At 35.5% G+C, this 25812-nt stretch overlaps 1 protein-coding gene across 1 annotated transcript; it reads left to right on the top strand.

The window, feature by feature from the left end:
• Window positions 1-1477: 1477 nt before the first annotated feature.
• LOC106671915 lies at window positions 1478-24556 on the top strand. Its single transcript, XM_014402889.2, has 6 exons — window positions 1478-1595; window positions 3199-3453; window positions 15183-15219; window positions 23275-23434; window positions 23495-23648; window positions 23727-24556. The coding sequence occupies exons 2-6, from the start codon at window positions 3214-3216 to the stop codon at window positions 23820-23822; spliced, it is 687 nt and encodes a 228-aa protein (XP_014258375.1). The 5' UTR covers window positions 1478-1595; window positions 3199-3213; the 3' UTR covers window positions 23823-24556.
• Window positions 24557-25812: the final 1256 nt, after the last annotated feature.

Raw genomic sequence — 25812 nt, 5'->3', positions numbered from 1 at the left:
TTAGTTAGGGATACGTAAGTAGGTTTGGTTAGTACTGATTTTATCTTGCAATTGAGTCGGTTATGCAGAGGATATAGGTTAGTAAGGATTTCGTTTAATCAGGGGAGGGTGTTAGCAGTTTGCAGCAGAGGTTCGGCAGAAAATATAAGGATGTCGTTAGAAATGGTGTTTTTTCCAATGGTTAGTAAAATACTTACTAACTGTTGTACATTGGAATAAATTCCAAGATAAAATCATTACTAAACAAACATACTAACATCATTCTACTTCGACTCCAAAAAAACGTTACTAACGAAATCTTTACTAATCTATAACTCACTGACTCCATGAAAAACATCTTTACTATTCTTCCATATTAACTATCATTAGTAACGACATCCTTACTAACTTATATCTTCTGCCGAACCTCTATTTCAAGGAAAGATCATTACTAACTAAACCTACTAACATTTTTGCTAACCCCTATCCTACTACCCAATTAAAAATAACCCCTCCCCTTATTAAACGAAATCCTTACTAACGTATATCCTCTGTATGTAGATAAAATCATTACTAACCAAACCTACTTATGCATTCCTAACTACTTAATACAAAAATTCGAACACACCCCTCACTAACAAAATCCTTTTTAATCGACTAAACTTCTAGAAAAAAAATCATTACTAACCAAACCTACTAACATCTTTCTACCTTCTACCAACTAACAAAAAACAAAAAAAATCTACCTTCTACCAACTGACCATCAGAAAAAAAAACCCTCATCTCTTAAGAAACCGACCAAAAATCCAATAAAAAAAAATTAATAATTACACCTACTAACATTTTCCTAACTATCCTCCAAAAGAAAAAAAATACATCCCTCACTAACAAAATTCTTACTAACCGACTAATCTCCAAGAAAATAATCATTACTAACCAAACCTGCTAACATTCCCCAACTACCGACTAACAAAAAAATAAAAAAAAATAAAAAAATGAAAGCCCACCCCTCACTATGGCATCCTTACTAACCCACTAACCTCCATAAAAGATAATCCCACTAACCACATTTCTAACAGTACAATCAATCTGACAACCAATGGTGAAAACCATGGTGAAAATCTGTTAATATTCTTTCCTACTATTCGACATCCTTACTAATATACTATATACTATCGCCCCTCGTGAATCCTCAATCCTGAATGAAAGGCCGGTCGACGTTGGGTTGGATCAAAATAAACAAATGTCAGGATCGACAAAAGGTCATGTATCACACATGTGGTAGTGGGTTTCGTTTTTAACTCGTAATTCTCTTCTACAGCATGCCCGTTGGGTTTTGTCGTCTGGACCCTTTTCTCTCCGCCCCCGGAGCCGGCTCCCTGCCGTGGCCCTGAAAACTTAACCGACCCCCGCCCCCTTTGTAAAATCGATACGAATCGGGGGCAGGGAGGCGGCACGGAACGGGAATCGGACGCCTGCGCCGCCCCCAGTAACGCAGCATAACCCGTCAGTGACGAGGGGCGGCCAAAAAATACCCCAAGGCGACGTCAACGGTTGACCTTGCCTGGACGTCTGCGGGACGACTTCGATAACGGACCAAAAGGGGAAAAAAAGAGGTAAATGACATTTTTACGACTGTCCAGAGGTGTTCTATATGCTGCAGAAGGGCGGTAAGAGACTCGGAGGTGGTCAAACAACAAATCAAAACAAATTCTCTTCCATTGTTCAAAATTTCTAAAGATGAACGTGTCGAAACAATTTCAGAATCAGTTACCCCTACAATCAGAAACTTTTATTCTACTCTCCTTAACTGATTTTCAAAATTCCTGACGTGAAACAAAGAAAAACTGACCTACAGTCAATAAATACTAGATAATAGCTTAATGTTCCACTCTGTTCTAATCTAAACCTGGCCAAAAAATAGACGATATATTGACCAAAAGTCAATAAACAGTTGAACTACCATTTTACCACACTTACTAACTGAATTGCTGATTTTAAACTACGAATTGATCCATAGTCAATAAATAGTAGAACTACTACTGTACACTTTAAAAAAAAAATATTATAAAAACATACTAAATGAATTTCTGATTTTACATGTAGAACAATTGACTTAGGATCAATTAATAGAACTACAATTTCAAGCTAACTATTCGTTTTATTTTCGTCTTAAATAAAATCACATTTATAAACAAAATTTCTGACTATACATAGAACAATTGACCAGAGTCAATAAATAATAGAACTACTATAGTACGCTTCCCTCAATTTAAAATATTCAACGAAAATATATATTTTCGACGAAAACGTATATTATACAAAAACTTATCATTTGAATTTCTGATTTTACATTTAGAAAAATTGACCTAGGATCTTTACTGAGGGAGTCAATAATTTTTTTAAAATGAGGGTTCGCAACAGCAGAGATCATATAAACCCTCAGGGTGCCGGTTTTTTTGAAAAAAAAAAGCCCATTTGTAAGTATGTCGGGTTCGAATGCAGGGCCGCTGGATTCGAACCCGGGACCTTTACCTTACAGTGATGAGCGCCATGTCAACGCCTAAACTGTTGCGGCCACCGACGCCCTTACTAACCTTCCTCAAAATATATTTAAATAACATTTACAACCATATTAACCTTGGGTCAATAAATAGTAGAAATACTATTTTATGTTACCTTTTCTCTTTTAGGAATATTAAACTTAAATACAAATAATTGACTTTCGGACTTTATGTTTAGATCAATTAATCTAGAATTAATAAATAGTAAAACTACTATATTCTTTTTTCTCAATAAATTCTGTTTATTTTTATAGGAAATTACTAACTTAGTAACTGATTTCTTGATTTTACCCTCCAAACTAATTGACCCATTGTCAATGAATAGTAGTTCGATCAATATATAGTAAAACTGTTTCCCGTCTCCATCGGAATGTTTAACTATAGCAGACTTACTAACTGGACTTCCAACTATAACTATAGGATAAATTGACCCATAGTCAATAGATCGTAGAACTGCTGCTTATGAACAATTGATCTTAAGTAATTTCTGATTGAATTAGTTTTCTTTCTTTTTCATTGCTAATATAAATGCTGTGTATAATCTTATATTAAATAATTAATTAACTCTTGAGTGTTTTTTTGTTAAGTACTAGTATTCTGTATAGTAAGCCAACCAATTGACCATAATGATCGTCGTGATTTTTCAATTTTGCAGATATGTTCTAGAAAGATGTCCCAGGAGGTGACAGTGAGGATCCATCCCCCGGAGGGGCACCGGTCCATGCCGCACTCGCCCCTGCCGAGCCTCAGGGTCGAGGAGCTCACCAAATGCTACGAGGCGGCTCAGACGAGGCTCGAAATCGGTCTAAGGCTCGAAAAATGCTTCTCGGACAACTGCCTCTACCCGGGCTCGGCCGGATCGAGAGGCACGTCTTCCAAGTCGGACGGAGACATCGCGTCCAACACGGGGGTAAGCGATCGGCTTTTCAATAGAAAAAAGGCTTTTTGATATGAAAGGGTGCTTGATTTAAGCAGTTGGTCAAGTCGGAAAATCAAGCCTTCATAACTGCTAACAGATTCGAATCTAGGGACCTATGGCCTTTCCACTTGTACAACTCTGAGCAGTTCACTTTGAAACATTTTCTATAATTTTTTATTGACAATCAATAGTAAAGCACTTGATTTAAAATATCGTGATACATTTTTGTGATATACGATGGATTATTAGATTTAAAAAATAAAAAATGCCTAGTATTCAGCATTTTTTCAATTTTTTTTCGAATTGGCCGTCTTTTCCCGTCACCTGTTTGACCCGTCACGGTCCGCCACGTCTCGCCTTGTATCCGTCAACGGTCTCTACCATAAAAGCAGGTGGGGGATGTACGGATCCCTAGGTCTGGTGGGGAGGCGCGTCCCACGGACGTTCAGTGTTCAGTCGTCACAGTGGCAGCCTTTCGAATGCGTGCGCGTCCTCCGAGGGTCGAACAAACGAAGCCCCGAAGTCCGTTTTAAAGCGCGTCGGCTTTTCTCATTCCAAAGTGTGAACAGGACCAAAAGGACATAAGGAACAAAAAAAAAGGATACGACTTATAACAAACCAACACTGTTGTAAGTTCAAAAATATTTTTTTATTAAAAAAAAATCTATAATTTATTTTCAAAAAACGTGACTTTTGTCTCAAAAACACAAAAACAATCGGGCCAAATTGCCTATTGTTTCAAAAGTTTATTATTCAAGGATGCCCCGGTGAAAAACCTTCGATTTGCCAGTTGTTTTCATTTTATTTCTCTATGAAAAACAACACAAATGTTATGCAACGACTGTGAAAAACAACGAGGCAGTCAGGTCCGAATAAACAACGGGCCTAATAACTAATAACACTAATAAAAAATTAAAAAAAGAAAAGAAAAACCGGCCTAGTTTTATCGTAAACTTGATTATCACGATTCCCTTATTCAAAGTATTGCCTTTACGGGATATTTAACAACAAATACGGCCCGGAGGACCAAAAATAAAACACTAATCGAATCGACCCATTAATTGCTTCACTATGAATCGAAACATTAAAGAATAATTATTCGCGTTTTCTAAAAAAGAAATTAAAAAAAAAAAAAAAAAAAACCGGGCCAGAGGACCAAAAAAAAAAAAAAAAAATCAGTGTCAAATAAAGAAACGTTCAAGGTTTCGAATATACCTATCGTAAAGGTTTTTCGTACTATTGGCTCAGTATTATTGACCACTGTCAATTTAGAAATGATGATTAGTAAAAAATGATCGTAAATATTCTGTCAGTATTGACTATGGTTCAATTGCACTTTGGGCTGTCAAGAAATTTTATTAGTAAGAATTTTTTTCGAAGTGTGTAGTAAGAAAGAGGCAAAAATTAATAGGCGGGATTTATTTAGTCGGTTTTTGTTCGAGTTTAGTCAAGAAATTAATAGTTAGTAAGGATTTTTTTTAAAAAATTGCCGTAAATGTATTTTGGTAGTATTGATTTTTTATGAGTCAATTTTACGTTGAGCTATGTCAGGAGGTTTTGTTAGTAACGATCCAAAGTGTTCGTAAGGAATAAAAAAAGAAGAAATTAGTAGGACTTAAGGAATAATAGAATTTTAATTGTTGAGTTTATTCGAGAAAAAGTTGCAAACAAGGAAAGATACTATCGATTTTAGATAAATTTGATCTATACTATTTCTTATAGTAGACTATTTGTTGAGTTTAATGAGAACATTATGGGTTAATAAGGATGTTTAGTAAGGACATTATAGGTTAGTAAGGATATTTAGCAAAGAACAGATTAACAGCCGAATATTTGTTGAGTTTAGTAAGGACATTTTGGTTTAATAAGGATGTTTAGTAACGAAGAGACGAAGAGTAGATTAATTGTTGAGTTTAGTAAAGTCGTTATGAATTAGTAAGGATATTTAGTCACGAAAAGGACTAACAGCCGATTCTTTTTAAAGTTTAGTAAAGACATTATAGGTTAATTGCGATGTTTAGTAGGGAAGAGACTAACAGTAGATTCTTATGTAAGTTTAATAAGGATGTCATGAATTAGTAAGGATGTTTAGTAACAACTATAGTAAATTATTTATTGGGTTTGGTCAGGACATGATGGGCTAGTAATATCTAATAGTAAATTATTTGTTGAGGTTAGTAAGGAAATTTAGGGATTAGTAAGGATGTTTACTAAGGAAGGCACTTATAGCGGATTATTGTTATGTTTAGTAAAGACATCACGGATTAGTGAAGACTAGTAGTTCATTATAAGTTGAATATAATTACGACATTAAGGGTTTAGTGATGATGTGTGGTAAGGGAGAATTAACAGTAGATTTTTTTTAAAAGCCTAATTAGGACATTATAGGTTAGTAAGAATATTTAGAAAAGAAAAAAACTAACAGTAGATTATTTTGTTAATTTTAGTAAGGGCATATTGGTTTAATAAGGATGTTTAGTGACGAAGAGACTAACAGTAGATTATTTTTTGTAAAGTTTATTAAGGACATGGGCTAGTAAGGATGTTTAGTAAGGAAGAGGCTAATAATTGATTATTTGTTGTTATCTAAAATGGACGCTATGATTTAATAAGGATGTTTAGTAAAGAAAAGAACTATGAGTAGATTATTTTTAAGTTTAGTAACGACAATATAGGTGAACAAGGATGTTTAGTAACGAAGAAACTAACAGTAGATTATTTGTTGAGTTTAGTAAGGACGTTATGGGTTAATACGATGTTTGGTAAGAACACTATAGGTTAGTAAGGATATTTTGCAAAGAAGAGACTACCATTAGATTATTTGACGAGTTTAGTTAGGAGATTATGGGTTAATAAGAATATTTAGAAAAGAAAAGAGTAACAGTAGATTATTTTTTAAGTTTAGAAAGGACATTATAGGTTAATAAGTTAAGTATGTTTAGTAACGAAGAGACTAATAGTAGATTATTTTTTTAGTAACGAAGATAATAACAGTGGATTATATGTTGAGTTTAGTAAGGACGCTAGGAATTAGTAAGGATGTTTACTAAAGAAAAGGACTAACAGTAGATTATTTTTTAAGTTTATTAAGGACAATATAGGTTAATAAGGAAGTTTAGTAACGAAAGAGACTAACAGTGGATTTCTTTTAGTAACGTAGAGATTAACAGTAGATAATTTTTCAGTTTAGTAAGGAAAAGACTAACAGTAGATTATTATTACTATTTTTTTTAGTAACGAAGAGAATAACAGTAGATTATATGTTGAGTTTAGTAAGGACGCTATGTATTAGTAAGGACGTTTACTAAAGAAAAGGACTAACAGTAGATTATTTTTTTAAGTTTATTAAGGACATTACAGGTTAATAAGTAAGCTTAGTTACGAAGAGACTAACAGTAGATTTATTTTTTTAGTAACGTAGAGAATAACAGTAGATAATTTTTCAGTTTAGTAAGGACATTATCGTTTAATGAGGATGTTTAGTAAGGAAGAGGCTAACAGTAGATTATTATTATTATTTTTTTTAGTAACGTAGAGAATAACAGTAGGTAATTTTTCAGTTTAGTAAGGACATTATAGTTTAATAAGGATGTTTAGTAAGGAAGAGACTAACAGTAGATTATTATTATTTTTGTAGTAACGTAGAGAATAACAGTAGGTAATTTTTCAGTTTAGTAAGGACATTATAGTTTAATAAGGATGTTTAGTAAGGAAGAGACTAACAGTAGATTATTATTATTATTTTTTTAGTAACGTAGAGAATAACAGTAGGTAATTTTTCAGTTTAGTAAGGACATTATCGTTTAATAAGGATGTTTAGTAAGGAAGAGACTAACAGTAGATTATTTTTTAAGGTTAGTAAGGACATTAAAGGTCCTTCTTCCTATATTTCGGAAAGAAAAATAGTTGCAAATAAATCAGAGGATGTTAGTAGTCCTCCTATTGACTAGTGGTACTTGTGGTTACGTCTATTGTTTGATGATTTTAGTCAATAATTTTTTCCCAGTGGGGAGATGTTTTCTCATGGAAAGAAAATACTTTAGTCGATTAATTGATACTGAATCACTTGTCCGGAATCAATCGGAATGTTTTTTTATAAATTCACTGGGTAGATAGAAGGTAAACTTCACCAGTTGTAATTATTATTGACACTGTCAATTTTTCGTTACGGTTGAGCAAGTTTTCATGTAGATTCAAATGGAGTGAAAGGTCAAAGACACCACTATTTCTGCCGATTATTGACCGTCGATCAATTTGTTAAAGGTAAAACGGATTCAAGTGGTCTTTGGTCCATTAATCCGATTAATCAATTGACTTCGGTGATTCAAAGATCTGTATAGAGTTGAAGAGATGAAAAGTGATCGGTTTAAAATATTGACTATAGGTCAATAATTCCTACTAAAAAAATTTAAATCGACATCCTGCCCGGAGGACCGGAAATATATTTTTTACGATTTCTGAATAGATCGATTAACGGTCACTAATCACCACACACACATTTTTTACATTATTTAATTTTAATAGTTGAGGCCTGTTAAGGAGTTTTATAGGTTTAATTTCATTATTATCAATTTGAAAGGTTAAGGCTTCTTCATATGTTTTGTAGCATTTCGAATGGAATCCGGCCCGGAGGGCGTAGAAAAAAAGTTTATTTATGGGAAATGAGACTTATTAATGAACTTTATTGGTTTGATGATGGTGGATTGTTAATTATAAAATGGCCTAGCCTTCTTAGTATATTTTGAGAATATTATCGACCAAAATCTGGCCCGGAGGACCAGAAAAAAAGCCTTATTATAAAAATAACTTATAAATTGAATGTTATTAATTAACTTACGGGATTAAAAGTTAGATAATTATTAATAGAACCTGAACTAAGCTTCTTTGTACGTTTGGGAACATTTTCAACCAAAATCCGACCCGGAGGACCAAGGAAAAATAGCTTATTATAATAATTTATAAAAATCACTTCTATTGGAATTTATCGATTTTAAGATGATCGATTAACAAAGAAACACTAGGTTTGTTCGTTTATTTGTCAACTTTTGAATGTAAATCCAGCCGGGAGGGCCAAAGCAAAAATAATTTATTACATTAATTGACATAAAAATCAGGCCTATTAATAAACTTTATTGGTTTGATAATGGTCAATTGTTAACACAGAAATGAACTAGGCATCTTTGTTTATTTGCCAGCATTTTGAATTTCAATCTGGCCCGGAGGACAAGAAAAAAAACGATCGTACTATTAAAAATCATATAAATTGAAGTTTATTAATAAAAATTTTGAGTTTTGAAAGTAGATAGCTATTAATACAGACATGGCCTAATCTTCTTCCTACATTTTGGGAACGTTTTCTACCATATGACCAAAATCCGGCCCGGAGGACCAAAAAAAATTTCACATATTAATTGATAAAAAAAATCATGCCTCTTAATGAACTTTATTGATTTAATGGTGGCCATTAATTAGTATGAACTAGGCTTCTCCGTTTATTACCAGCATTTTGAATTAAAATCCGGCCCGGAATCCCCCCAAAACAATTGAGGCTACTAATTAGCTTTTGATGTTTGAAAGTAGATGATTGTTAATTATAGAATGGCCTAGGTTTCTTAGTACATTTTTGAAACATTTTCGTCCAATATCCGGCCCGGAGGACCAGAAATACGCTCTTATTGTTAAAAAATCGTATAAATTGAAGGGTATTAATTATTTTTCAGGTTTGAAAGCAGATAATTATTACTACAGATCTGGGCTAAACTTCTTCGTATATTTTGAGAATGTTTTAGGCCAAAATCCGACCCGGAGGACCAGAAAAAAGTGTTGTTATCAAAAAATCATATAAACTGAAGTCTAATAATTAACTTTTGACGTTTGCAAGTAGATAATAATTAATAAAAACCTAGGCCAAGCTTTTTTCGTATATTTTTGGAACATTTTCGACTAAAACCCGGCTCGCAGGACCAGAAAAAATGTTTTTGTGTGTGCAAAAAGTCATACAAATTGAAGGCTATTTTTAAACTTTGGAGGTTTGAAAATAAATCATTATTAATATAAACATGGACAAAGCTTCTTCATATGTTTCGAAGCGTTTTGACCAAAATCCGGCCCGGAGGACCAGACAAAACCGAAAGGACCTGTTTTCATCGAAATTTCCGCCACCTGGACTGCCCACCTGCCGGCATTCCTCACTAAAAGGCCCTTCTTAAGGTTTTTTTCTCCTTTCTCTCTGCACCTTTTGTACCTTGGCCCAGGTAAAGGTGGGAAAGAATGCAGGAGGATTTTTCAACACCGCGGCTGTCTCTTTCGATTTTTCCCTTTTTTTCTTAATTAACACAAATTAATTAATTAATCTGCGAGTCTTGTGTTGGTTTTTAATAAAAGTGGGACACGTTTTTCCCCCTTTCACCCGGCAGGTTTTTTTCCCATGGAATTGATACAATGGAAATTCTCCTCGGCTGGTTATTGAAATTTCCGTTGTTCAATTATCGATTGCGGAGGACCGCGATGGGGGTGCAGGGCTTATGTCGAGAAGGGTGTACCGGATTTTGAGAAAAGGGGGTGAAAATAATCAATACTTCCCCGTCCCTTCGCAGCTGATTGTGAAACAGAAGACACTAGGAAAACTAAAAACAGGTCAAAATTTGGACTCCGATCTTTGGAAGTCAATAGATCAATAGTTCGTAGGGAAAAATCAACACACCCGCTCTTCGGCTTGAAAATTACGAAACGGTTCGGTAACTTCAATTATAATTATTATCGAACGTTGCATCACTTTCCACGCTCGTTTTCCCACGGTTCAGTTCAGCCGGGAAAACTCAGTCGAGGGTCGGAAGATTCACTTTCAACACCGGGAGGCGGTCGAACTCGTTATGACACCCTTTGAGGCTTGGCCAGCCGAAAATATCCGAAAATAAAAAAATATCCGACCCGGAGGACCAAAAAACTCAGTGTCAAATAAGGAATATAGAACTCATTATTATTAACCATGGGCCAATTATTGGGTTCTGTCAGGAGAATTTTTTTTAAGTAAGGATCCGAAGTGCCCAGTAAGAAATAAACAAATAAAAAATTAATAGGCAGGATTTATGTAAAGTTGATTTTTTGTTTAGTTAGGAAATTAGTAACCAGAAGTATGTTTAGTCGAGAAAAATTAGTTGCAAATAAGCAAAAGTATTATACTCACTTTTCCATATTATGATTATTAGTCAATTAGACATTGGGTTAGGTGAGCAAATTTTGTTAGTAAGGACATTGCTGATTAGTAAGGATGTTTAGTAAGGTAGGCGCTAATAGTACTTCATTTATTTAGTTTAGTTTTACGGGATTAGTAAGGATAAGCAAATCCCTAATAGAAGCTTATTATTTTGAGTTTAGTAAAAAAAATAGATTACTAAGGATGTTTATAATAAAAATGAATTGTTGCGTTTAGTAAGGATGTTTAGCATTGAAGAGACTAATTGTAATAATTTGTCGAGTTTAGTAAGGAAATTATTGAGTAGTAATACCTATTAATAGGATATTTGTTAAGGTTAGTAAGGACATTAATAATCATATAATAATCATGACATAAATCATTAGTAAGGATGTTTAGTCAGAAAGCCACTAGTAGGAAATTATTTGTAGATTTAGTAAGAATATTGTGAGTTAGTAATGTTATTTAGTAATGAAGAAATGAACAATAGAATATTTTTTGAGTTTTACTATCAGTATATTAATTGTAGCATTGACTAAGGATTACCGGTTAGTAAAAATTATTTGTGGAGTTTAGTAAGGATATTATGGGTTAATAAGGATGTTTAGTAAAGAAGATTCTGATAGTGCAATAAAGAAATTATGGGTTAGTAAGGATTAATAGTAGATTAAATGATGTACCATTAGTCCTTATTAAACCAATATTGTGGTTTAGTAAGGGTTTTTTAGTCATGAAGACTCTAATATTAGATTGTTTGTCATATTTAGTAAGGAAATTATGGGATAGTAATGACTGGTAATAGATTATTTGTTGAGCTTAGTAAGAACATTAAGGGTAATAAAAATTAGTAAGGATATTTAATATGGAAGTCACTCATAGTAGATTATTTGTTGAGTTATAAGGACGTTATGGGCTAGTAATGAAGAAACTGAAGGTAGATTATTTGTTGAGTTTGTTAAGGACATTATAAATTAGTAGAGAATATACTAGATATTTGTTGAGTTTAGTAAGAAAACACTAATGTAAGATTATTTGTTGTGTTTAGTAAGAACATTATGACTAATGAGTAAAGACTAATAGTAGAAGAGTTGTTGATTTTAGTAAGGAAGATTTTTATTATTAGTTTATTTGTCGAGTTTAGTAAGAAAATATTAGTTGAAAATGAATAAAAAGATTTTAGTATTCTGAGTGAAAACAGCTTGTCTTTCTTTTAAAATCATTGGCGCGGACGGGGAAATCGATTTTTTTCAGAGGTCGATAAGTCCGGCGCCTTCCGGACTTCTGATCGCGGTCTTATTTTTCTTATACTAACACGGGAGGGTCAGGAATGGCATATCGCGACGATCCCCGGATCGACGTTTCCAGGGTTCAAAACGTCGGGACCGGATCGGCTAAAGGCCAAATATGAAAGTACCCATTAAAAGAAACGAGAAGAACATAAAATAAGAAACAGCCAACAAACAGGTTTATACACCTCATAAGTTTATAACCGTCGGATAGACTAAAGCGGCCCGTGGATAAGGCAGTTTCCCCCCAATTATTTTTCCTAATTTTCTCTTCATAAATAATAAATTTTTTCATGGATGCATGAGAAAAGTCGCGCGCGCGTTTTCTCAAAACCTTTGCGACACAGCGAAATACTTCTGCCTATATTGTCCACAAAAAAAGCTTTCACCTTAAACCATCCGAGCGTTCGCTTTAAAGCTCAATTATTACGCAACGGTGCTAACCGGACCCTAACTGTTGTCGATTGTGCAATTGACCTTATTCCCCTTGGGTCCGCCCATCCTCGCTGTTTCGCTACCAGCCCATTTTATCACGTCTACACTTAAAAACAATTAAATTGTATATTTTAAATTATCCCAACGCCCCTCTCCGCCGTGAGATAAGGACTGGTATCCTTGTTTAAACAGGCCGTTCCCACTCGCCGTCCCTTTTTATCAGAGGGCAACATTCAAAAACGAGGATCTTTACGATTGCGCTCGAAAGGCTTAAAATTGTAGAAATATTTTTACAAAAGTCAGAAAAATACCAACTCTTAACCATCTTCAGAGATAAACAGGATAAGATGGAAGGGGCCTACAGGAAGGTCTTATCTTATTTTGTCACATATTAACTAAAACATTTACAAACAAAAATTTCCACACTATTTAAAAATAAAGAAAAAATAAAAATTACGCCTGAGGCGTTGTGAAACTGTTGACGGAATTTTCAAGAATAAATTGTTTTGTTATTTTCCCCTACTCGAGATTACATCAGACATTTATTAAAGACACAACTAGATTGGCTTACAAGAGGTTTGAGGAAATATTTCTAGACTTTTTGTCAGCTTAAATTAACAAATAGTTTGTCTCATGTCGGCCATATTGTCAAAACTAGTTTACAACAGCTCCATTTGAGTATAAATTGATTTTGGTCAACTCAAATTTACAACAGTCCTTCTTAAACATTTGTTTTGGTCAACTTAATTTTACAATAGTTCGTCTTAAGAATTATTTTTATCATCTTAAGTCAGGTTTTGGCCTACTTAAATCGTCTACAGTAGGTTCACAGTCAGCCTTTTTTTGTCAAGTTAAGTCGTCCAAAAAATGTTCTTCTCATGTCAGCCATTTTGTCCATTCAGATTTTTTAATATCCACCATTTTGTCCACTTAAGCCTATAAAATGTCGTCTAAAGAGGGCGATATTGTTAACTTAAGACGTCCACAAAATGGTTGCCAAGTCAGCTTTTTCGTCTACAAAAGGACTTTTAAAGTCAACCTTTTTTAAATGAAATTAAGTCGTCCAAAAAACGTTCTTCTCATGTCAGCCATTTTGTCCATTCAGGTTTTTTAATATCCACCATTTTGTCCACTTAAGCCTATAAAATGTCGTCTAAAGAGGGCAATATTGCTAGCCTAAGTCGTCCACAAAAGTTTCTCCACAAATTAGCCCTTTTTTTGTCAAGTTAAGTCGTCCAAAAAATGTTCTTCTCGGGTTAGCGATTTTGTCCATTCAAGTTTTTTAATATCCAGCATTTTGTTCACTTAATTCTACAAAATTTCGCCTGAAGTGGGCAATTTTGTCAACTTAAGTCGTCTACAAAAGGCTCGTCTATGCAATCAATTGTGCCTACTTAAGTCGCCCACAAAAGTTTCTCCACAAATTAGCCTTTTTTTTTGTCAAGTTAAGTCGTCCAAAAAATGTTCTTCTCGGGTTAGTCATTTTGTCCATTCAAGTTTTTTAATATCCATCATTTTGTTCACTTCATTCTACAAAATTTCGCCTGAAGTGGGCAATTTTGTCAACTTTCGTCCACATAAGGTTCATCTATGCAATCAATTGTGCCTACTTAAGTTGTCCACAAAAGTTTCTCCTCAAGTTAGCTCTTTTTTTGTTAAGTCGTCCAAAAAACGTTCTTCTCATGTCAGCCATTTTGTCCATTCAGGTTTTTTAATATCCACCATTTTGTCCACTTAAGCCTATAAAATGTCGTCTAAAGAGGGCAATATTGCTAGCCTAAGTCGTCCACAAAAGTTTCTCCACAAATTAGCCCTTTTTTTGTCAAGTTAAGTCGTCCAAAAAATGTTCTTCTCGGGTTAGCGATTTTGTCCATTCAAGTTTTTTAATATCCAGCATTTTGTTCACTTAATTCTACAAAATTTCGCCTGAAGTGGGCAATTTTGTCAACTTAAGTCGTCTACAAAAGGCTCGTCTATGCAATCAATTGTGCCTACTTAAGTCGCCCACAAAAGTTTCTCCACAAATTAGCCTTTTTTTTTGTCAAGTTAAGTCGTCCAAAAAATGTTCTTCTCGGGTTAGCCATTTTGTCCATTCAGATTTTTTAATATCCACCATTTTGTCCACTTAAGCCTATAAAATGTCGTCTAAAGAGGGCGATATTGTTAACTTAAGACGTCCACAAAATGGTTGCCAAGTCAGCTTTTTCGTCTACAAAAGGACTTTTAAAGTCAACCTTTTTTAAACGAAATTAAATCGTCCACAAAAAGTTCATCTTGTCAGCCGTTTTTTGTCAACTTAAATCGTCCACAAAAGTCCGCCATTTTGCCAACTCAAGTCGACAAATAGGACCCCATTTTGTCTTTAGCGTCCATTTTAGTCAACATTTTCACTTTTATCTTCATTTCTGTTTACTCGAATCTTACTCGATTCGTAAAAAGTGTTTTCCTACCGCACACCGATCCATTTTCCGTGTTTCCGGCGGTGTAAACCTCTTTAGGATTCCCATTTCCAGAAGGGCGACACCGGCCTTTGTACAAATTTGTAACGAAACCGGCTCCCAATTTCCGGCCGAGGATCGTTTCCATTTTGTCCGGACAAAACCAAACACACACGAATAAAAAAAATAAAAGAAAAGAAAGAAAAAGGCCATCAGAGTGTCCCGGATTGTTCGCGACACAATCCAATTCGCTACAGGCATGGCCGTCTTTTTTTTTTCGGGAAAGCGCGAGGAAAAGCGGACCCCCCTCTCTTTAAAAACGACAGTTTTCCAATTTTTTTTCATATTTTCCCTCTCTGTTCGCAGGAAGAAGAGGTCAACGACGACTCCGCCGAAGCCGAAGGTGAGCTCCTTTTCTATAGACTGACGTCCTACTCATAAGAGCTTTTTCTCCTTAAACGGTTCTGTCCTCAAATGGCCCAAGGAGAAGCCGGCCCGAATCGTTCGATAAACTCATTCAGAAACAAACTTATCCATTGATTATCCATGGAAAAAATATCCATTGCTAAGAAAGATAATTTCTAACAAATATTTGCGAAAGGACCAGGACAGGGCCTTGAAGTATCTGCCAATTTCTATGAAATAATTGGATTTTTCAAGGGGGGGGGCATGATTTTGGTTCTGTTAAATTCACCAAGTTGTCCAAGTTTACATTCAGGAAATGGTTGGATTTTTCTCATAAAGAAGCCAAAACTGGAACTCCGTGGAAATGCCGTCTTTTCTTAGAAAGGATTTTTTTTTCTATGAAATGGATATTTCCTGGATCCTGGGAAAACGGGTGAAAAGCAGAACGTCTCGAAATCCCGTTTTCTTTACCATTCTTGGAAATTTTCCATGACCAAATCAATGGATAAATTGAAATCCTTGGTATGACAACCTTTCGCATATAATTCTTAGAAAGTATATTTCTAGGAAATAGATATATTTTCCGGGATATCAGGTACAAACTATGACTTCTAGGAATGTAGTCTTTTCATAATTTCTTGGAAATGTTTAAGATTTTCCATGGCAAAATCAATGGATAACAGGACCTCTATGAAATGCCATCGTTTCTTAAACATTTCTTAGAAAGGATATTTCTAGAAAATGGATTTTTTAGGAGGGGAAATTAGGTGCAAACTAGGATTTCTAGGAATGTTGTCCTTTTTATAATAATTTCTTTGTTTAGATTTTCCATGGCAAAATCAATGGATAACAAGACCTCTATGAAATGCCATCGTTTCTTAGGCATTTCGTAGAAAGGATATTTCTAGGAAATGATTTTTTTTTGTGGGGAAGGGGGTAGAATCAGGTACAAACTATGACTTCTAGGAATGTCGTCCTTTTTATAATAATTTCTTGGAAATGTTTAGATATTCAATGGCAAAATCAATGGATAATAGGACCTCTATGAAATGCCATCCATTTTTTTCTAGGTAGTGGCTATATTTTTTTTAGGAAATTATGTAAAACTAGAACTTCTCGGAATTTTGACTTTTCTAAAACCATTTCTCGGAAATCGACACTTTCCATGGAAAATCTTTTCTGCAAAATCAGGTAAAAAGTAAGAAACTTCTCGGAATCTCGTTCCTTTCAACAACATGAATTCCTTGGAATATCATCCTTTTGGATATATTTCTTAGAAAAGATATTTCTAGGTAATGGTTATATTTTTCTGGGAAATTGGATAATCTCGAACTTCTTGGGATTTTTTGAACAATTTCTGGAAAATGGACAGTTTCCATAGAAAATCAAAGGCTACTTTTGAAATCCTTGGAAAGCCTTTCGTAAATATTTCTTACAAAGAATATTTCTTAGAATTGGGTACATTTTTCTGGGAAATCGGTTAAAACTGGAACATCTCCGAGTGCTGTTGTTTTCTTAGTAATTTCTTGGAAATGGTTAGATTTTCTTGGAAAACAAAGTTTAATTTAAAATCCTTGGACGGCCCTCCTTTCGTGAATACTTCTTAGAAAAGATTTTCCTAGGAAATGGATGCCTTTTTTTTTTTTTTTAAATGGGCTTTAAACTAACACTATTTGGTATGCATTCTTTTCTTAACCATTCTTAGAAAGTATATTTCGTTAGGTTTGTTGAAGATTTTTTTTTTAAGAATCCTTTGTCGTTCTGGGCTATTTTGAAAGCGTTGCGTGGTGTAACTTCTATTTTTACCCGTCCAGACGGTCATCGTGTCATTACAGGGTTATTACAGCCGAGGGTGAAGTCGTGAGGATCGCCTTTTGTCGAAATGGAAAAAAAAGGAAAACAAGGAGATCCTTGGCCTGTTGGGAATCGGGCACGATTCGAGCATCCTCACAGCCCGGGGCGGGGTTGTTTACCCGTTCTTTTCCCTTCTTCTCGACCGAAGATAGATCCGCGTATGACGAAATCCAAGGATAAACAGGATCTTGATTTATTTATCTGGGAAGTGGGAACAGATGTTACGCCCCGACGTCACGGCGACACGTGCCGACCCGGGGAGAAAAGCCCGCATCGATTAATTGGATTCAATTTGGTCTTTTTTTGTATTTTTCATTTGAGACTAGAATGCCAGAGGCGATGAGGGTCCAGGGCAAATGTGTCCCATTTAACGCGACCCCCTGGGAAAGGAGATCCTCGGAAGGAAAGTGAGACGAATCCGCAAAATGGGGAGACAAAAAGTCCAACATGAAAGAACTGAAGAGTTTTCTTTTTAACAGTTAGTAGATGCCCATACGAAAGTCCTGAAAAAAAAGGACTCGATTTCCTTCAGAAAATACCCACCCGTACCCATGGTCGTAAAGGGGCGACGACAAAAGGGTCGAGGGTTTCAGGTTTTTACCTGATTTCCCCAGAATTCCGTACCTTCTTCTCGTAGTTTTCGGTCGAAAGTCCAAGATATTAAAATAGAACAGCAAACTTCAGGCTATAAGGCTTACTCTTACGGCTTACTCAGACAACCATTTTTCTAATAAATTTTCGCCCTTTTGGAAGAAATTCCAAAGGTTTACAGATACCCTTTCATTTTCCGTGGAAAGTGTCGATTTCCGAAAAATGGTTTCAGAAAAGTCAAGATTCCGAGAAGTACTAGTTTTATCTAATTTCCTAGAAAAATATAACCTTTACCTGGGAAAAAATATAAGAAATGTTTACGAGACGATGGCATTAAATAGAGTTCCTGTTATGCATTGATTTATGGTGAAAAGGACGACATTCCTAAAAGTACTAGTTTGTGCCTGTGTCCCCCTCCTAAAAAGATCCATTGCCTAGAAATATCCTTTCTAAGAAATTTTTTGAAACGATGGCATTTCATAGAGTTCATATTCACCTTTGATTTTCCATGGAAAATCTAACCATTAGCAAGAAATTATTATGAAAAGGACGACATTCCTAGAAGTCCTAGTTTGCACCTAATTTCCCCTCCCAAAAAATCCATTTCCTAGAAATATCCTTTCTAAGAAATGTTTACGAAAGGAAGGCTATCCTAGGAGTTTAAATTAACCTTTGTTTTTCCTTGGAAAATCTATTCTTTTCCAAGAAATTATCATTTCTTAGGCATTTCGTAGAGGACCTGTTATCCATTGATTCTGCCATGGAAAATCTAAACATTTCCGAGAAATTATTATGAAAAGACGACATTCCTAGAAGTCTTAGTTGTACCTGATTCTGCCCCCTCAAAAAAAAATCATTTCCCAGAAATATCCTTTCTAAGAAATGTTTACGAAAGGAAGGCTATCCAAGGATTTCAAATTAAACTTTGATTTTCCATAGATAACGTAACCATTTGCAAGAAATTACTATGAAATCGACGGCACTCCGAGATGTTCCAGTTTGTACCTGATTTCCCAGAAAAATATATCCATTTCTAAGAAATATACTTTCTAAGAAATATTTACGAAATCAAGGGTATCCAGTGATTTCAAATTAACATTTGATGATTTTCCAAGGTAAATCTCTCCTTTTTCAATTAATATTATGAAAGGGACGAGATTCCGATAAATTCATGTTTCCACCTGATTTCTCAGGAAAAACTATCCAGTTATTAGAAATATATTTTCTGAGAAACATGTCCAATCAATTAAATTTTGAGTTTCCATGAAAAGTCTATCCATTTCCAAGAAATTTAAAGAAAGCAAAAGAGATTCCAAGAATTTTCTTATTTTTCACCTTTTGCAGAAAAATACCTTTTTTTTAAAAATATTCTTTCTTAGAAATATGTCCAAAAGGAAGAGATTCCAAGAAATGCATGCAATACGTTGGTTTTGCATGGAAAGTTTCTACATTTCCATGCAATTTAAAGAATGGGACGAGATTCCGAAAGATCTAAGTTTTTGTCTGTTTGCCCAAAATATATCTAAATCTTTGAATACATTAAATTGAAAAATATATCTATTTCTTTGAAATATCCTTTCTAAGAAATATGACCGAAAGGATGAGATTCCAAAGAATTCATGTTATTCTTTGTCTTCCATGAAAAGTCTGTCCATTTCCAGGAAATTTGAAGAAAGGGACGAGATTCCGAGAGGTTTCCTTCCTACTTTCCACCTGATTTTGCAGAAAAACTATCCAGTCATTAGAAATATCTTTTCTGAGAAATATGTCCAAAAGGAAGAGATTCCAAGAAATGCATGCAATACGTTGGTTTTGCATGGAAAGTTTCTACATTTCCATGCAATTTAAAGAATGGGACGAGATTCCGAAAAATCTAAGTTTTTGTCTATTTGCCCAAAATATATCTAAATCTTTGAATACATTAAATTGAAAAATATAACTATTTCTTCTAAATATCCTTTCTAAGAAATATAACCGAAAGGATGAGATTCCAAGGAATTCATGTTATTCTTTGTTTTCCATGAAAAGTCTGTCCATTCCCAAGAAATTTAAAGAAAGGAACGAGATTCCGGAAAGTTTCTTACTTTTCACCTGATTTCTCAGAAAAAATATCTATTTCTTTGAAATATCCTTTCTAAGAAATATGTCCGAAAGGATGAGATTCCAAGGAAAATTCACGTTATCCTTTGATTTTCCATCGAAAGTTTCTCCATTTCCCAGCAATTTAAAGAAAGGGACGACATTCCGAGATCTAGTTTTCCCAGAAAAAGACTTCCATTTTTTAGAATTATTTTTTCAAAGAAATATATCCAAAAGGAAGAGAGTCCCAGGAATTTATGTTATCCTTTGAGTTCCCATAAAAAGTCTGTCCATGTCCAAGAAATTTAAAGAAAGGAACGAGATTCCGGGAATTTTCTTCCTTTGCACTTGGTTTCGCAGAAAAAATACCTCTTTCTTTGAAATATCCTTTCTAAGAAATATGTCCGAAAGGATGAGATTCCAAGGAATTCATGTTACCCTTTGATTTTTCATGGAAAGTCTGTCCATTTCCAAGAAATTGAAAGAAAGAGGGATACTGAGGAAGTTCTAGTTTTCATTTGATTTCCGAGAAAAAATATATCCATTTCTAAGAAATTTTTAAAGGAAGGACCGCATTCCGAGGGTTTCAAGCTATCCTTTGGTTTTCCGTGGAAAGTCTGTCCATTTTCAAAAAAATTCCATTTCTGAGAAATTTTTAAGAAAGGAGAGCAATCCAAGAGTCTCAATGCGTTGCCAGTTTCCCTCGGAAACCTGTCCCATTTCCTGGGTGGTTCCAATTGTTGGATAACCTCTGATCCATTTTTCTGGATATCCTTTTCTGAAAACCAACACACCGATTCAACAACGTAACAGTTTTTCCATTTTTTGCATTTTAAGAACGACAATTATGCAACACGGACTACCGGCCGTTTTTCCTTTCCTTCCGGACGTCATTTTTTTACATAAACGTTAGATATTTTATGCATATCATGCAACTCCAGCCAAGGGCGACTCGAGACTGTTTTCGAGGGTGATGTTTCTTCCACCCCCCCCCCCAGGTATTTTAAAGTCCGGATCCGATTAGTCGACGTTAAACGGATTTTTGCCTTTTAAATCCAATCATGTCGTTTCTACGACATCTTTCAACATAGGCGAGCCAAAGTGTCGGAGTGTTAAAGAGAAAGTACGGATTTTCCAAGGCGGTATGTTTTTTAAAATGCTTTTTTTGGGTTGTTTTTAAATCCGAACTTCTCGAGACTTTTCACTTGTTTTTTCGTTCTTCTGCCTTCTGGGAGTGGAGAAAATGCAAACACCTATGACCCCTGGGTGCAAGGCCGTGGGGAGAAACGGTCACGACATGTCCAACCTTGCTCCTCTCGCGGACTTTTTCTTTTCTACTCCAGTCTTAAGACGAAAAAGCGAGCCGGAGCGAACGTTCTCAATGCGAAATACAATCCGTTCGGCTATTGCCGTCCTCTTTCGACTCGGCGGCCTCTCTTGCCTTATTTTATATACTTCGGTCTGATCAGACATTCATCTGGGGTCCGCGAACCGGTTTACGGATTATCGACTTCCCCACTACGACGTGAAATTGAAAGAGCCGAACGCATACATCGACCTGTCGCTTGTCGACGTATCGCTTTTCCCCCTAAAATCTAAAATCTGACAAAAGGTTATCACGATTGTAAGGCCTTCAAATTCTCGTAAAACACGTTTGATGTTTCACTTTCTTTAGTTCTAACGGTAAAAATCGAGACGTCTGAGAGCCGTTAAAGAACGGGCCTTCGAGGAGCCGGTTCCAACGTCGTTGTGCAAGGGTGGAGAAAGTCCTATCTCTTTTATGTTCAAACAATCTTTTATAAAACTGATAATCGTCTCAAGGCTGTTCCGTTTTTGGGCAATATCAGTCCGTAAAGTCTCGCTTTCCCTCCAGAACCGGGCTTCCTGGCCAACCCGCCCCGTGGGGGAAAGTGTTTCCGCCCGTGGCTCGGGGAAATATACGGGACGAGGCGTACGTGACAGAGCTCCGGTTTCGAATGTATGCTCCTGAAGGTTTTAAAATCGGGCCCAGGATGATGGAGAAGGCTGACATAAGAAGGTACCAAACGGCAAAGCGCTACGTCTATCCTAACCCCTAGGAACAGAGTGTCATATGACCTTATCATTGACTCGACCTAATTTTTTTACAACCCCAACCTTTATGAAGCTTGCCATAACGGTAAAAAGCGAGCAAAGGCGGACCAGGAAAGAATAACATAAGACAGTTTGACCAACTACTTCAATTTTCCCTCCCACACGCTTAACAACAATGTGCCGTATAACCTTGCCATTGATGTCAAGTACATTTTTAAAATCTAAAGCTTCCATAGCTTTTCTCAAATGATAAAAAGCGAGAACAAACGGACCGGAGAGGTTTGGCATATCTACGTTTCCCATGGCACAGTTATCCATCCGTCGTTGGAGTTAAACTTGCCAATTATGTCACCTAATCTTGTACGACCATAAACTTCTTCAGCCTTTCTCAAATGAGTAAAAGCAAGAACAAGCCGACCAAAAAAGGAGAACATAAAAAAGGTTTACCAACTCCCTCGGTATTTCCTCCTACACGCTTAGGAATAGTGTGCGTACGACCTTATCATTGACGTTAAGCCAATTTTCAAAAGCAAAAGCTTCTTGAGCTTTCTCAAATGATAAAAAGTGAGAACAAACGGACCGGAGAGTTTTGACATATCCATGTTTCCCATGGCACAGTTATCTATTCGTCGTTGGAGTTAAACTTGCCATTGATGTTACTTAATCTACGACCTTAAACTTCTTAAGCCTTTCTCAAATGAGAAAAAGCGAGAACAAACGGACCGGAGAGGTCTGGCATATCCAGGTATTCCAATTTACACCAGAACACTCTCGATTTCCGTCCGACTTGAGTGATGAAATGGTTTTCCTTTTTTTGGTACAACAAAGGCCTTTGTCCTCTTCTCAGGCGAAATCCAAAGAATGAAAGAAAGAAGGTGAAAGTGGTTAAACAAAAGCAATAAAAATGACACACCTACGGGGCTTTAGAGGTCATCGGGTCACGGTGTCCAGTAGCATTTATGGAAATTAGAAAATTACACGGTGGCCCGTTCCGTCTCGCTTCGGCCAACGGGTGAACTTCGATAAGGTCAGGTGCATATAAAAGACAAACAAACAACTACACCGGGCAATGAACTTTGCCTAAAGGTCGGCCGGGGACGTTTTCCTCTGAATGTCAGCTTTACCCGGGTGTTGTTGTCTGGTCCGTAGGGTCTCGCTTTTTTTATTCGGCTTTCTCTTGGATGTTTAAGGGCAGGTTTAGGCAGAATAAAACGTCTTGGAAGGTAAGGAAAACTTGTACGTCCATGGGCTTCAGTTGGTTTTGATGCCATGGCCAGAAAATCACCTTTACCCGGGGTTGCTTGTCATAGCCTGGTCTCCCTTGTTATCACTACCTATATTTCTCATATAATTAATGCCTTAGCTTAAATGTGTTCTGTTTTTTGGTCAGAAATGGTCCTCCGGGTCGGACGCCTTTAAATTTGTGTTTTAATCGATCTCTTGTGCATTTTTTCAGTTGAGGATCGGGGTAAAATGACGAGCGTGAAGGCGGTTGGGGGTGGGTCCGTGCAGATGACCCCCGACGGCCTCATCCTCCCCAAAAGGCTTCACAACCCCTGCGTCGAGTCGCAGGACAGGCAGCGTCTGCACCGCGAGCTAATGCTCAACCAGAAAATGTGAGGTTTTATTTATTTCTACTTTATCTATTTCGACTGAAAATTTTTTCCATTCTGTAGCGGAAGGAACGTGCTGAATCAGAAATCCGAGCTTCAAAAGGCAATGGAGAAGCACAGGGAGAACCAGTCGAGGCGTGAGGTCGAGGCGAGCAAACAGGAGAACATGACCCCTTTCGAGAGAGTCATCGAGCAGAGGGCGAAACGGCTCGAGATCGTAAGTCCGACCCCGTGCCTAAAACTTAACATGTCCCACACCCAAGAACTTATTAAATCAACCAATAATCGTCCACAGCTCGAAAAAGACCTACCTGAAAAGGACATCTCGCCCAAGGAGCCGGAGTTCCTCCAGATTCACGCCAAACTCCGCGCCAGGATGGATGCCAAGTAGTAAAATAATAAAAGTACAATAACATACATAAAACACACCAACACAACAGGTTGTAAATAATAATTTTTAAAAATATAAATAGACAAGAAAACTGCCTCATCATCCTTAGTGTGTCCTGTTAAACTTATTTTCTAACAGTTGAACCTTGTACGCCTGTTTTTAATGTTTTCTGTCCAATAGCCAAAAAACAACTCGACAAAATACACAAATAAATAAAAACACATCAAAAGAGTGCCTAAAACAATAGAGACAGGACACAAAATACACATAATAAATATGTATCATACAAATTATTACAAAAAAATATATATATGTATATTTATGTCTTTAAAAAAAATTATATAGTGTAATAAAAACAATTAGAAATTTATCTTGAAAAAATTAAAAAAAGAAAAATGCAATAATTCTCGCTCAAAAAAAGTTAAATTGTAGCTTTAAAAAAGTGGCAAAATTAAAAAAAGCATATAATGCAAAAAACAATTTTCTTTTGTCTAAAATTAAAAGGAAAAGTGTCCTTCCCCCCAAAAAAATTTGTGGGCTTGTGAGTGATTTTTTTTCTCTTCTTCTTTTTAAATAAATATTATTTTCGTCTTAATAACTCCGCCCGTCTGGAAAAGCAGGAGAGGGCGATAAGATGATGATGATGATGATGATGATGAAAAGGATATATTTATTTTCCTATGTGATTGTATATAGATTATATATGTAGATTAAATCTTGTGTTAAAACAAAAACTGTCTGTCGAAGGAGTGAGTTTTCTTTCACAACCCTTTACCACTGAACACGTGAGAAAATATAATTTTTTCCACCAATATTAATACAATTTTCAACGAAACATCGATTATTCTTAATCGATTATTGCATCAAGCAAACAAACCTAAGCTGAAAATAACAATGAGGAAGGTTATGCAGGACAGATTCGATTTTATTAGAACAATATCGATTGTAATTAATCGATATTTCATTTAGAGGTTATATAAACTAACCTAAAGGTAACAATAAAGAAGGTTAAGCACGGCCAACTATAGATATGCTTTCCAAAAAATATCGATTACTCTTAATTGATTGTTGGCTTCACGCGAACTAATCTAATCTGAACATAACTGTAGAGAAGGTTATAAACTGATGATCATAGATTTTGTTAGGACAAAATCGATTATACTAAATCGATACTTGCTTAAAATGTGGCTTAATCTAATATGAAAACAACAGTAAAGATAACAGTGAAGAATACACGACTTATCGATTTTACTACAACAATATCGATTATCCAAAATCGATACTCGAAGTTATTGAACTATGCGAGTGTAGAAGGTTCTGCAGGGCTTATTACCAATTTGTTATAAAAATAATCAATATACCAAATCGATTGGCCTAACCTAACCTAGAAAGAACAGTGAAGAAGGTTATCAATCACTAACACAGTAAAAATATCGATTATACCGAATCGATTGTTGTTTTCTATAAACCAACCTAAACTTAAGATAACAGTTGGAAGGTTATACAGGACTGACTATCGAATTGTGTACAAAAAATATCGATTATACTGATTCTATTTGTTTACCAAAAATATAGATTTTACCTCATCGATTGTTGTTTTCTAGACCGAGACGACCTGCCTTTGACGCGATTATTTCAAAATTACTGTATTTAATAAAAAGATACTAGATAATAATAAACATTCTTTTGACCAAGTCTACATGAACCCTTCTGTAAAATTTTGTAGGTTAGTTTGTCTGGATATCGATTCGATTATTATAATCGGGTCAGCCAACATAACAACGTGAAACTATTTCTAACCTATAACATACAAGGCTGTACTACCTGTCAGAGGTTTTTTAATATATTTTATTATTTATATTATATGGAATCGAATATTTAACGTGGTATAACCTAGCCAGAAGTTAACTGTAAGAGAGGTTATAAATCACCAACCTAGTAAAACTATCGATTATACTGAATCGATTGTTGTTTTCTAGAAACCACCCTA

This window comes from Cimex lectularius, unplaced genomic scaffold (genome assembly GCF_000648675.2).
Source record: "Cimex lectularius strain Harlan isolate CLEC.00 unplaced genomic scaffold, Clec_2.1 scaffold14, whole genome shotgun sequence".
NCBI classification, from domain to species: domain Eukaryota; kingdom Metazoa; phylum Arthropoda; class Insecta; order Hemiptera; family Cimicidae; genus Cimex; species Cimex lectularius.
The sequence above is the reverse complement of the archived record's forward strand: the minus strand, read 5'-3'. Positions and strand labels throughout refer to the sequence as shown.

What these genes read in the sequence shown, in the direction of transcription:
- LOC106671915 (XM_014402889.2), top strand. Translation starts at nt 3,214, where the DNA reads ATGTCCCAGGAGGTGACAGTGAGGATCCATCCCCCGGAGGGGCACCGG. An exon ending in ACATCGCGTCCAACACGGGG is followed by an intron (nt 3,454 to 15,182) that starts GTAAGCGATCGG and finishes CTCTGTTCGCAG; the next exon opens with GAAGAAGAGGTCAACGACGA. An exon ending in GGGCGAAACGGCTCGAGATC is followed by an intron (nt 23,649 to 23,726) that starts GTAAGTCCGACC and finishes AATCGTCCACAG; the next exon opens with CTCGAAAAAGACCTACCTGA.